Raw genomic sequence first — 14,333 nt, forward strand, 5'->3', positions numbered from 1 at the left:
CTCACAAGACAAAAAACACGAAAACACCCTTCTGTCGGGAGAGAGAGAAGCCGCAGCGTGTGAACGCGCCGCCATCCTACTAGTAGACATGGTGGGAATGTTAGTTTTTAATGTTTTCTGAATGTTCCAAAACAAGTTGTAACATTTTTTTTTAAAAAGTGTAAGACGAACCTCCAACTAAAACGTTTCAGAGAAAACTTTCCCTAAACGATGTATTCATAATTTCTTTGTGCTAAAGTTTTGAGAATAGTATTAAAGACCTGTTATCTTTGAACAAACATTGTATTTGTTTGTATAACTTCTCACCGGAGATGGATATTTTTCTTACACAAATGTGTTGATTCACTTCAGAAGGCCTTTATTAACCCCCAGGAGCCATGTGGAGCACTTTTTATGATGGATGGATGCATTTTATTGGACTTCAAAATCCCAACGCCCATTCACTTCCATTATAAAGCTGGGAAGAGCCAGGACATTTTTTTAATATAACTCTGATTGTATTTGTCTGAAATAAGAAAGTCGTATTCACCTATGGCTTGAGGGTGAGTGAGTAAATCATGGTAATTTTCATTTGTGGGGAGAACTATCCCTATAAAATATTGCTTAAAATTAGGAAAAAGTGTCCAATATTTTCAATTCGTTAGGTGTCCTTGCCTGAGTCATTAGGCCTTAATAGAAACGGCGTGGAAAAATCTGTGCGTCACATTCGAAGCCTCTTAATTTGCCATTGATTTTTGAGAAACTGTGATGTTTCAAAAAGGCTTTCATTTTAGTAAACAATACTTTTATGGAAAAGACACTGATGTATTGAAGAAGAGGGGGAAACATCCAGGAAAACGGTCCGTCCTTCAGTTTTCCTTCAAACTTTCCCTGAAATTGACACTCCATGTAGAAATTCCACCATCTAATTATGTCTCTTGTGGAGAGGTACGTGAGTGCTTTGTAAAATGGTGGCTGATGCTTTGAACCGTGTGCGTGACGCTGCTAACTTTGATGGTGAGTAAGCGCAGTGGACACACGTAAATCTGACGGTGCCATTAATGCATGTTTAAAGTTACCCTGCATACAAATGACATTGTGCCTTAATTGATGACTGAATCTGTGCTTGCTAATGAAGAGTAAGCAAAGAAAAGGCTCTGGTAAATTTCAACAAAGCCTATCTATACACCATAGATCTCCTCTACACAATAGATGATTCCTAGTAAATCACGATAGCTTTCAAAGTTGGATGAGCCTGTTCAGCTTCAAAGTTTTGTGTGGCAGGTGATGAAATAAGAGTAGATGGAGATAGACTTGCTTTAAGAGAAGACACACTGTGCCTGATGAGATGATAGTTGTTCCTGCGTGACTCAAAGCAGCTCCAACGTCATGAACAGGATAAGAACAGGTCTTTAGTGTTCAGAAATAAATACAAAAATTATGCCATATACAACAGTCAAGTCTCGTAAAGGCGGACAAGCAGTAGCCAATATTAGATAAATAAAAACAAAACAAAATTATCTGGTGAAGTCAGAAAAGTATCATTTTAATACTAATTAAAATAAAATACTAATTAATAATTCAAATAAAAAGAAAAAAATATTTACATTGTATAAATAGCAATAATAATATTGTATAAATATATATGCATGACTCAAAACAGCTCAGATGGCAACATATCTCTACCATTAAAAAATAAAATGAATAGTCTGGTGAAGTCCGAGAAGCAGTATAATTAATAATAGAATTAGTTAATAATAATTCAAATGATTAGAAATCAAATAAATATAATAAAAAGTAATTACACTGTAAAACTAATAATAATAATAGTAATGTATATATGCATGATTCAAAACATCTTTACCATTCAAAAACAATAAATAAAAAATACATTGAAAATAATTACTTTCTACAACTAGCAATAATAATTATAATGTTTATTATGTATATTATATATTTCTTGATTATCAAAACTGTGTGAAAGGTCGAATTACGTCAGACAGAAGGGAAAATATGACCTTTGAACTGGCTCTGCATCAGGTGTTTTCCCATAACAAATGCCTGAAACTCTTACTTGCAAGTGCACTGAAACATTGAAGTAATTCTAAGGAATGATTTTTCCGGAGATGAGAAGGGAAGTGTGGTTCGCTGTTGGGCAAAAAAAAAAAAATGCAAAAAAAATGTGAGTTTGCCCTTTTGATGCACTTTACCTGGTATGACGTGAGCTGATTATATGATTGCTATAGATTTTTACTTGATACTGTCTAACACAGAAGTTGCTGTATGTTTGGCTGAAATACAAACTGTGCTATTTCTCCAGGGTGTTCCCACATTTTTTATCTTACATCCCTACAAAGAACAGCCAATCAAATGCAGAACTGAGGATGATGACCTGATTGTTGCGTTGGAGTTCGAACTTTGTTCTGGGTGAGCAGAGGGACAAAGACAGAGTAAGGATTGACAGATATTTTGGTTTTGCCCCATTTTTGGCATTTTTTCAAGGATATTTTAGACTGCGTTACCCCTGGGTCACAGTAATGGAGCACTATTCAGACCAGGCAAGTCCTGATGTTTTGAATTTGAACTGGTTTTGTATGAGAAATTAATATTAAACGTAGCCTGTGTTATCTAGTCTGCCTGTGTAATATCTCATACAGAGCACAGTTCAGAAAAATAGAAAAGTTATCTTGTTTCAACATTTGCTTGCTTTTTAACTGTTTTGGCGCTTTGGTCCATTTTCTGTCTTTTCCATTGAATCCCACTGGCAACAAATGATATATACAACAATTATATTCACTATCTCAGGGTGGTGAAGGGTTAGAACTACTCGATTTGCTCTTTGATAAGAATGACGGCATCTTACGGCATGAGACTATGGGACCACAAATCGATCAGCTTTGGCCAGTTCAAGATCCTCATGTAAGTCTGGCGTCTTCCAAGTTTTTTCAATTCTTCGAAGTTTAACATAAAGGAAATTTATTCCCAACATGAAAATGATAATTTACTTACCCTAATGTCATTCCAAATCTTTTTGTCTTTATTCCTTGTGCAGAACACAAAAGAAGATATTCTGAAGAATGTTTTTGACGAAAACAGTTCTTTAAAATTGTTCAAAATCTTCTTTTGTGTTCCGCAAAAGAAATAATTCAACATCTCATCATTCACCATCTTGTATTCTCGATTGCCAGATGATGATGCCCGCTCAGGGTAACGAGGACTTCTTCAACGCACTTTTAGGTGGGTATGACTCTGTTTCTGGATCTCCAGTTTGGTCGCCCTCTCCTAGCGACAGCGGAATCAGCGAAGATCCTCATTCGGATCACATCGACAGTCCGCCGCCAACCACAAGCCCTCCTTTGGAGCCTCGCATCGTCGTATCCCAGGCGCAACACAATCTCGACACCAACTTACCATTTAATTTCAGTGAGTATGAAGTATTCGTGAAGCGAATCTTCCTGGTGACTCGAGACTCTGTAAACACAGATGATTAGCCTCCCACTTATTGATTCACTGCATTGTGCCCTGTTTTGCTACACGTTCTGAAGATAAGCCCCTATTCCTGAGCTTTGTGAATCTATACACACGCAAACCACGAAGGATAAATAGTATTATCTGTTGCTGCAGATGGCTGGGAGACTGGCTTCCTCCCAGACAGGGCCGGAGGGATGCAGCGTGCATCTGAAACACCACAGGCACAACCGAACACTGGATTCCCTCTTACTGTCAAGGACCTGCTGCTATCTGGCACACCAGAGCCTGTGAGTTTGCACTCAGGCATGAAGCTAGGTAAAGCACACATGGCAGAATAGGGAAAAGGTGAACTTGAGTGCAGATAAAAGGTGAACTCGATAGGTTTCTGACCATCCAGGCACACAGAGACATTGATTGGATTTGTTACTTTCTTGTCTATTTGATATTCCAGGCCACAAAGGCGACCCAGCAGTCCTACCAGGAGCTGGTTCTCACAGAGGATGAGAAACGACTACTTGCCAAGGAAGGACTGACTCTGCCAAATCAGTTCCTGCTTACCAAGGTACCGTCAGTTGGCAATTACACCATAATAGTAGAGTGCAGCCGATTGTCTTTGTAGCTCAATGTTTCTGCTTCCCTCCCGTGATCAAGTACGAGGAAAGGATTCTGAAGAAAATCCGCCGAAAGATCCGCAACAAGCAGTCAGCCCAAGAGAGCAGGAAGAAGAAGAAAGAATACATCGACAGCCTGGAGAGCAGGTATCAACGGTTGTGCTCGAACAAATGAAGCAAAAGTGGAAGCTACGTGTGTCGAATCATGGAGTAAAAATCATAATCCGAGTTGATGAAATTTGCAACTACTGAACACAAACCCCCTGGCAAAATACCAGGTGGAAGTTCACATGCTGTGTATGAGAATTAACCTGAGAGTGGAATTGATTGCAACCTGTTTTCTTTTACATGGTTCTTATGGGAAATCTGTTTTCGTAGGATGGTGGCATGCAGCACACACAACCAGGATCTGCAGAGGAAAGTCTTCCAGCTGGAGAAATGCAACATGTGAGGGAATCATTTACTTGGTAATCTTCACACTCCAGTCAGGCTCCTGAAATTGAACTTTTACCCCGCTCTCTCCATTTCAGCTCCCTGATGGAACAACTGCGTCAGCTGCAGGTGATGGTCATGAATGGATCCAACAAAACGGCCCAGACTGGGACCTGCATTCTGGTAAGGGTTAAAAGAAGAGATATTAGCACATGAAAGATCTAGGCATACAGTAATCACGGTTTGGGCATTTAAAATCACACGCTGCACACATACATAACACATAGCATTTTCTCTGACCCTTGCCACTGTTTTCTCTCAGTTTTCTCTCAAAGTCAATGTGTTTTCACCACAAACATCTTTATATAGAAGAGATATATAACACAAAACCAAAGAAGACTCAAACACACATTCTTGGTCTCCTTTTGAATGATTTATCAGTACATGTCCTTTAAAAGAAACAGAAATTGCAACTGATGTTGACTTTTAAACAAACCCTTATAGAGACGCATATTTATTGCGTAATTAAAATATGAAGCACGTTTGTAAAATGTTTATTTTTTAATGAATTAAACTGGATTCCAATAAATTATTGAAAAATGGTCTGGAAAATATTATCTATGCTTTTAGATGTATAAACCTGAAGAGAAGCATTTCCAATTAGAGCCATTTATTTACAGATTCATGAATAGTTTCAAAGCAATTTTACAGAAAACATTGCCTCAACCCACAACCCACCGTAAGCAATCCAAATTCAGTGCCAAGAAAAATTCCCTAGAAAGATGCAAAACAAATACAAACTGTACACTGTAAGGAAAGAAAGATGAAACAAGATTACTTTTTAAAATTGAAAAAAAAAAAAAAAAAACCTACATGCAGATTTGGGTCACACTTTTAGGTCCAGTTCTCACTATTAACTTTTGTCTAAATAAACTCCTAATTACTGCTTATTAGTAGTTAAGTAGATACGTTTAAGTGTTGGGTAGGATTAAGGATGTAGAATATGGTCATCCAGAATATGTGCTTTATAAGTACTAATAAACAGCCAATATCCTAGTAATATGCATGCTACTAAACAGCTAGTTATAAGTGAGAATTGGTGTCTATACTTAAGTACTTCCCATATTTGTTGTTGCTTACTATGTCTATATTTCTGATTCTTATTATTATTTTATCCTGTCACAAGAATGAAATAATCTCAATAATTTCAAGCCTCTCAAAATCAGACTGATATGTTTCAAATGCCAAATTATGTAATTTGATTTTTTTTTTTTTTGTACTTTCTGTTCATTAAAGTATCCTGGGAAAAAAAGTATCACAAAAAATACTAAGTAGCATTGTTTTCATTATGACACTAATAAGAAGAAATGTTTCTTGAGCACATTTCTGAAGGATTATTTGACACTGAAGATGGGTGTAATGGCTCATGAAAATTTAGTTCTGTCAGGACCACTATCGTCAAAGATGATTGACAATTAGCATACAGTTTGGATTGGCGGAATGGTTCTGTTCTGGGCAAGAACTCCCTGCGCCTCCATGCAGCCTAGCATGGATGAGAGCAGGGAGAGCAGTGATAACCCCCCAGGGTAAACAGAACAGAACTAACATAAATGTATTGCAGATATTGTTAAAGTTCAATCATTTTATGTACACATTTTAGAATTAGACTGATTCAAGGAGAATCAGAAGGCTGAATCCCGACTGACAGAGGAGGAGTTGGGGATGGAGGAGGCTAATTAGCAATTGAGCAATGCGAAAACTGCTGATAATACTGAGGGACCTTATATATGAATGCTTAGATAGGTGTCGTATTCCCATAGGTAGATGGGGATCAGCTGAAGGTCAGCTGATGCAAGCTTGACTAACATGACCTGCCAGAACTAACGCTACGCTTGATCTTTGTCATTACACAAGTAATATTAATTGAAATTGCCATTTCTGGTTGACTTCAATTGAGTAAATGTAAAAAATTGACTCACACTAAGGTACATAAGGTACAAAAAAGTCTCACACTAAGGTACATTTCATTGTGTCTTATGACTAGTCAAGACTTTGACTGACAAATGCTCTTAAAGGGATAGTTCGCTCAAAAATGAAAATTCTGTCAATAGCTATGTTTGCATCCAAAGATGCAAATTTAACTTATGCGCAAAACTGGAATATCGCATAAAACATTTGCGAATAAAGCACCGTTTCCATCCAACGAGTCAAAGAGAACAAAATCGTCACTTCCTGATAAACTGGCACTAAATATCTCTAAGAAAACTAGGAGAAGCCACTGAATATAATAATTTTCATATGTAATAAATTACTTGCGCTTCAGAGAGAGCAGACGTAACACAATAAATGCGGCCATTGCATTTAGGGGTGGATGCCTGCTGTTTGGGAAAGCAGTCATGTAAGACAGTAATTATACAGAAATACTTTGATGACAGACTTTCCTAAGGCATTTCAGAACGACCAAAACAACATATAGATGCTGTGAACGAGATCGGTCCGCTGGTTAGTCAATTTATCCCATCTCATAGCGCAAAATCACATGACTTTTTCAATGCGCATGGCGGAATTTATTCGGAAAATGCGTTTCCATCGTAGTTTATGCGCATTGTTTCTTATCGGATGAAAAGTTTATCCTTAAATACGCATAAAAATAGGTGGATGGATACATAGCTATTAATTACTCGTTCCAAACCCGTAAGACCTTTGTTCATCTTCCGAACAAATATCAAGATATTTTTTATGAAATACGAGAGCTTTCTGACCCTGCATAGACAGCAATGCAACTGACATGTTCAAAGCCCAGAAAGATAGTAAGGACATTGTTAAAATAGTCCATGTGACATCAGTGGTCCAACCATAAATTTTTAGGGTCAGAAAGCTCTCAGATTTCATCAAAAACATCTCAATTTGTGTTCCAAAGATGAGCAAAGGTCTTACGGGTTTGAAATGACATGAGGGTAAGTAATTAATGATATAATTTTCATTTTTGGGTGAACTATCATTTAAAGCAATCATCAGTGTTCCTCAACATGAAGGAGGCTTGGGAACTAAATAATCACATAACAAGAAACTCCGATCTACAGCTACTTGAGAACATACCCCAAAAATACGTTACATCAAAGTTGTGCTTCACTAATGGCCTTCCGTGCTGCTACACTCAAGCTTTCCATCTGCCTCTGTCCCTCAGGTGCTGCTTCTGTCTTTCACCTTGATTCTGCTGCCCAATCTGAAGCCCTTCACAGAGACCAAGGTCAGCCAACATGGAGACTTCAGCCCAATGAGAGGTGAGTTTTCTGGCCAAAACATCTCCATCCAGTCCTTGTGGGGAAAAACCCATTACAACTACCTTATATCCTCTCGCCGCTAACTTGAGAGGAAAATGTCATGCTTGAAGAACAAGGGGTTCTTCAATCTGTGTAATGTATCATTTGGTTGACAAGCCATATAGGCTTGGACTGAAACCTTGTGACAGTTATTGGAAGTACTGAAGAGAGGTGACGCGGACTGGAAGAATGGCAAACAGCTTAGTCATGTTTCCCACACGTTGAATCAACGGCGTAGAAGAAAAGCTGTAATTTGTCCTCATCAAACTGCTGTCAGTGTTTCTGAAGGGAATCAATTCTTATTCTGCAGGCTAAGCATAGGGCATGGTTAAAATTTTGGTGCACTTGGTCACAGTATTGTTCGATTAGCGTCTTGTTGAGCTCTTTTGAAGTGGATGGTTGAAGTTCAGGAAAAAAGAACAGGGGAAAATCCCTGTGCCCCCTCACCGGACCGAGGGGGATAGTCAGACTTTAGTGTATAATAGTCTAACTCATAGTGTATAATAGTCTTACTGATTGCTTTTAGATGGAAAAGCTGCCGATAACTCCTGGTCTAGGATCTGTTTTCTTCGTAATAATAGCATAACTAAATAGATTTCTAAAGAGAAATTTAGATAAATAGGCCTATCCTTTGTGAACATCATATTTTCAGTGTGCATCAAATGATGCAAAACGTGTGAAAATACAATTTTTTTGTGTATTTATTATACAAACTGCTAGCTCAGAATTGAGCCTTAGCAAGACAAAAGGAGTCGGCCATGTTATTCACATAAAAGTTTACAAATTAATTTACGTTACAGAACGTAATTACAACAGGATTTGGTGATGTGTTGGAAATGACACTGTGGCGGGAATTTTCACGACCGACATAAGAGGAGAACAATGAAAGAATTCTCTCGTGATTTATGTATAGACACTGTTGTTAATTGTTAATAGATGAATTACTTAAACTAGTGAGAGTGTAGGCTACATTTATTTGTATTTATCTGTACATTTTCTTTAACCCCTTTCAGTTCAGTCACGGTCACTGCACAACCTTCAGTCTTCTCGCGTGCTGCGCGCCCTGGAGCATCCGTTCTCCGCGTCGGAGAACTCCAACATGCTCCCGCGCTTCTCTGAGGATAAAAGTATGGCAGAGATAGCGTCGCTGCTGGGAGGACTTCACAGGAGACCAGAATTCACCAATTACGATTCTGAATCTCACAACCACAGTTTAGACCAGCATGACGAGCATCACCATGGAGACCCCATCACTGCGCATGTAGCGACAGTGACCTTGAATCCACGACGCGGCTCACGGCGGAGTCCTCATGCTGATGATATGTGAAGGGCAGAAGGGGATTTACCCGGGGATTTGTCAAAACTCCTTTAACAGCGCTTTTGAAGACGGGAGCCAGCCAACAGATTGCTGGAAGCTCTTTTTTCTTCTTTCTGCTTAAGTAATTTTAAAAGATACAGTACATAGCTGCTTATTTATATATTATCAAACTTTGGATAAAATAAGAAGTCCAATTTTATCTGTTGATTTGGAATGCTGGAAATGCATTCGCTCACGTTTTAAGATTGCCTTAAGCAGATAATCTTTACTTTTCGTTAAAATGCAGTGGGGTCCAAACAAAATGTTTATTTTAAATAATTATTTTTGCGAGAATAACTGGCTGACTGAGAGTACATTATCTTGTACATCCATTAGGCTACACTCTAAATAAACATGGCATATTGATATGGAATATTTTACAATCTTACCTGTAAATCTTCAGCTATGAAAAAAATAGTCCACTATACAACGTACAAAACAATCGGACTAGACGAATGCTGAAATAATATTGCTGTGGAAATATCATAATATTTGGAAATATCAGGCTGCTCGATGACGTGATTGACCAATTAGAATCAAGTATTCAGAGCGTCGTGTATAATAAAATGTACATAAAAATAACAATTTGAGTGAAAAGTTGAAATAAAAAAGAATGCATTCAAAAGTTCAATGCAAGCAATGAAATCTGACTAACATTTTCAAATGTCAGATATGTAGTATTTATTTTACTTTTTCCCCCAGATTAAAGGTTATTAAATTATTAATTAAAATCCCAGATGTAGCATCACTTTTGGACTCCACTGTATATATTATGGCTGTGATCACTAGAGGTTTGAACCATCTGCTCTGCCAGTGTATTACTTGCACTACAGCTGAGGTGAATAATAATACAAAATCAGCTCATTCCAAATCATGAATTTTACATTTTGAATCCTTCAGCAAGTTTGTCCTAAAGTACTGCCTTGTGTTTGTCTTCTCTTTGAAGACAGTTTTGCTTTATGGGTATTAATCTGAAGGCTGAAGTAGTTTTTTATGGACTAAGAACAAGTTAGTGTGCATAATTGCTTTTGATAACAAATCATGATTTTTCAATAAAACGTTGTGTTGAATTGCCTTTCAACCTATTTTATGGGGTTGCTTTGTTGTTGCTTTTTCCAATGTTGTAAAATACATCATATGAAATGGTAAACTCTCAGTCTTCAACTCTGGGTCGACGTCAACACATAAATGCCTTTCAGCACAATTTGGATGTCACGAGAGACAGAATGAGGCCAGTGCAGATGAGAAGAACAGGTGAACAACCTATCTCAGTAAAAACAAATACGAGCATCCTTGACAAATACAGTTTTTATGTGGCTAGACCCATTATCAATGTAAAGGCACTTCATAATCTTTAAGAGACGCACAAATGATTAGACATAAAAGCAGTAGTTTGTGTAGATTTCTATCATATACGAATGAGTCAATAAGTAAATGTCAACTTAATTTTTTCTTTGACATATCAGGGACTGTAAAGTGAATAACCTTCAGTGCTCAGGAATGAGAAAACAGTGTGGGAGGTACTTCAAGTCACTTTTAGATAAGAAAACTGGGAAAAAATACAAAAGATGTATAGATTATGCATAATCTTGAGCTCAGTAATAATATTAAAATGTAATTGTGTGAACAGGTTTAGCAGGTTCTGATAAAGAACAAACTATTTTTCAGGACGGTTCCCATCTTACTCAGTGCCTCTTTAATCATTCGGAGATAAACTTGCATCTTTCATCCACAGGACTGCGGTGTGTCTCTTCGCTTTGATGTCTCCCTTGGGCCCCTGGCCTCCAGGTCCACACGTCTATTGCACCTGTCAGAGAGCTGCATTTTTACTTGATTAATCTGGCGCTGATTTGATGCACAAAGTTTGTACAAATAAATGTCAAACTCTGTGCTCCTCAAGGCAAAAATTGTGCAATTCTTGGCTCAGTAATCTTCTAAATGAACCCAACAAAGACGAAAGACTCCATAGTCTGAAATCAATAAGTTATCACTTTCATTGTGTGGATTTCTGAGTTACTTTCAAGATTTGTGGGTTGCAATTAAAAGTCTGTGAATGTGGGGGGAAAAAAGCTTGTGTGTGACTGAAGTTATCATGGATGGAAAGAGAAAGACTGAAATAAATTGGAGTAATTGAATTGGAGTGAATTAAATTGGAGGTGGGCTCAGCACACGCAAGCACGTATAGAGTGAGAAAGATGAAGTATGTCTGTGTGTGTGTGTGTGTGTGTGTGTGTGTGTGAGAGAGAGAGCAATATATTTGAATAGATTTTGTTTTTAAAATATTACATGCCAAGGTTAGATTGCATACTTTTTGTATATAATTATAAAAAAATATGATCCTTGTATGATACAATTTTCCATAATTTTTTTCCCTACTCTAAATCGTATTGAAAATTTATATTGCCTATATATATTTATATAACTAAATATATAATTTAGTGGATGCTGATTTTAGAGAAGCCATAATATAGAATACATAGAAGAATATACTATATACAATAATATACAATATTATATATATATATATATATATATATATATATATATAGTAATATATAGTATAAAAACTTTCTAAACAGTAACATTTTTAAGAAATCGAAACTAAATGTCAAATAGCACTTATATTTTATATAATGCATTATTGATATTGTGACAAAAGATTAAGTGACATATTGACATAGCTTATATTTGAGGTATTTTAAGCTATAATGCATTTATCCAAAACAACATTCCTGTATAAAACCGAACCGAAGTCACTGAGCTTCATCCGTATGACTTTTAAAAACTTTAACATTCATTTAGTATTACGAACCACAACACGTAAAAACTAGGTTTCATTACGCACCGCGTATATGTATGCGTCCGACATAAAAGCGGCGCGTGCCTCAGCAGCGCGCGGACGCACGTCATGCTCATCGGAGTATAAAAGAATGTGCGCGCGATGTAGAGCGCACAGAGGTGCGCGAGAGAGAGGGACTGATGAGACGGCGCTCTCGCAGCCGGTGAAGTAATTACACATGCCGGCAGACAAAGTACGGTGGTCACAATGAACTTGAGGTAAATGACAGGAATGGATTCGTTTCTCCATTTGCATCATTTCACAATGACAACGGACTGAGTGGGAGCCTGCCATGGAGAGGAATAACACCACACAAACTCTGGAGCTGGGAGAATGTGAGCACACACTGGACACCAGTGCGGTGCTGGACAACTGTACGGACGCTGCCAGCGGGAACCTGTCTTTAAGCTGCTGGCTGCATTTGTTGACAAAGGAGTCTAGTTCAACGCTACAAGGTGATGGGTCTAGTTTGGCTGTGCGTGTGATGATCGCCCTCATTTATTCAGTGGTGTGCGCTCTGGGACTTGTAGGCAACTCTCTGGCGCTCTACCTGCTGCACTCACGCTACCGGCAGAAGCAGTCTTCCATCAACTGCTTTGTGATGGGTCTGGCTCTAACCGACCTGCAGTTCGTCCTAACCCTACCGTTCTGGGCCGTAGACACAGCATTGGACTTCCGCTGGCCCTTCGGCAAAGTTATGTGCAAAATCATCAGCTCGGTCACCACTATGAACATGTACGCCAGCGTATTTTTCCTGACCGCCATGAGCGTGGCCAGGTACTATTCCATCGCGTCCTCGCTGAAGATGCACAGTCGCCGAGCGGCGGCGGCTGCAGCCAAGTGGATCAGCTTGGGCATTTGGGTCGTCTCCCTGATAGCAACTCTCCCACATGCAATTTATTCCACGATAGCCCAAGTTGCGACAGACGAGGAGCTGTGCTTGGTCCGCTTCCCTGAAACGGGAAGCTGGGACCCGCAGTTGCTGCTAGGACTGTATCAGTTGCAAAAGGTCCTGCTTGGGTTTCTGATCCCGCTGGTGGTGATCACCGTTTGCTATCTCTTACTTCTAAGAATCGTGCTAAGCCGTAAGATTAGTGGCGTGGCGGGCTCCGAAAGTGAGCAGGGGCGGCACAAGCGGCGCTCGAAGGTCACCAAATCGGTTGTGATCGTCGTCCTGTCATTCTTCTTGTGTTGGTTGCCCAATCAGGCCCTGACTCTGTGGGGCGTCCTTATTAAGTTTGACCTGGTGCCCTTCAGCAAGGCCTTCTACAATGCCCAGGCATACGCTTTCCCGCTGACTGTGTGCTTGGCCCACACAAACAGTTGCCTCAACCCGGTGCTCTATTGCCTGATCCGCCGTGAATTCCGGGCCGGACTCAAAGAACTCCTGCTGAGGGCCACGCCGTCCTACCGAAGCCTTGCCCGGCCGCTCCCACGCAAAGCCAAAGTAGCCGAGGCGCCTCCTGTACTGGTTCTTGTGCAGATGGATGTTTGAAAAAGGCGGATCCTTCACGTTCATCTTGGTTTTTGATTGACAGGACGAAGCAGGCATGAGGAACGTCCTTTGGGAGCTGCCCCACTTTCCCTTCTGCTCATTCAGAAACACTTTTGCGCAATTGTCTTTCTCTCTCAACTTCACGTACCGTTTGGCGCGCAGCCGCTTTCACATGCACCTCCGGTCATCAGAGCCCTTGGGAATTCAGGACCCATTCACCTTAGTTTGCTTTGCTGCATACTAGTAGCACATTTTAAGGATTTTTTTCCCCCCGAGACATCCTTCAAGGGAGCGATAAATGATCCATGTGTGTTTTTCAGGCTTTGAAAAAAGAAGAAAAAAATGTGAGACATCCTTCAAGGGAGCGATAAATTATCCATGTGTGTTTTTCAGGCTTTGAAAAAAGAAGAAAAAAATGTTGAAATGTAGAAGGGTCTAGTCTTCTCTTATTTTATGAGATCACTGGTTAACACATCAATCATTCAGTACTCTGTCAATTATGAATTTACTTGCAGTTGTGTAGAATTTAATGAAGTTTCACACCTTGATTAGTCTTTCAGTGTATTTAGATCTTATGTTGTACAAAAAACTAAACTAATAAAATACCTATGTAGCTAACTAACAAAATAATAATTTTGTGAATTAACATTGACCAGCCAAACTGTGCAAGTGATGATGATTGATTTGAAAGAGAAAATTCTCTTATCTCTTTTCAATTTGACCTATAACTGTGTGTTTCCAATTCATTTAAATTAGTATTAAACCATATATATGTATTGTTTATAAATACACCACAATAGATTACCACATTTGAGCCATTAAGGGA

The 14,333-nt window shown here is 38.9% G+C and overlaps 2 protein-coding genes across 2 annotated transcripts; both read left to right on the top strand.

The window, feature by feature from the left end:
* Positions 1 to 2,377: 2,377 nt before the first annotated feature.
* On the top strand, positions 2,378 to 9,878 carry LOC107675914 (cyclic AMP-responsive element-binding protein 3-like protein 3-A). Its single transcript, XM_016470416.1, has 10 exons — positions 2,378 to 2,537; positions 2,785 to 2,898; positions 3,168 to 3,402; positions 3,604 to 3,737; positions 3,902 to 4,012; positions 4,102 to 4,208; positions 4,440 to 4,508; positions 4,592 to 4,676; positions 7,681 to 7,777; positions 8,830 to 9,878. The coding sequence occupies exons 1-10, from the start codon at positions 2,517 to 2,519 to the stop codon at positions 9,141 to 9,143; spliced, it is 1,287 nt and encodes a 428-aa protein (XP_016325902.1). The 5' UTR covers positions 2,378 to 2,516; the 3' UTR covers positions 9,144 to 9,878.
* Positions 9,879 to 12,148: 2,270 nt separating this feature from the next.
* LOC107675915 (relaxin-3 receptor 1-like) lies at positions 12,149 to 13,685 on the top strand. The gene has a single exon (XM_016470417.1). It carries the CDS (start codon positions 12,305 to 12,307, stop codon positions 13,505 to 13,507), a length of 1,203 nt encoding a protein of 400 aa, XP_016325903.1. The 5' UTR covers positions 12,149 to 12,304; the 3' UTR covers positions 13,508 to 13,685.
* The last annotated feature ends 648 nt before the right edge of the window (positions 13,686 to 14,333 follow it).

This window comes from Sinocyclocheilus anshuiensis, unplaced genomic scaffold, assembly GCF_001515605.1.
Source record: "Sinocyclocheilus anshuiensis isolate Anshui unplaced genomic scaffold, SAMN03320099.WGS_v1.1 scaffold2048, whole genome shotgun sequence".
NCBI lineage: Eukaryota > Metazoa > Chordata > Actinopteri > Cypriniformes > Cyprinidae > Sinocyclocheilus > Sinocyclocheilus anshuiensis.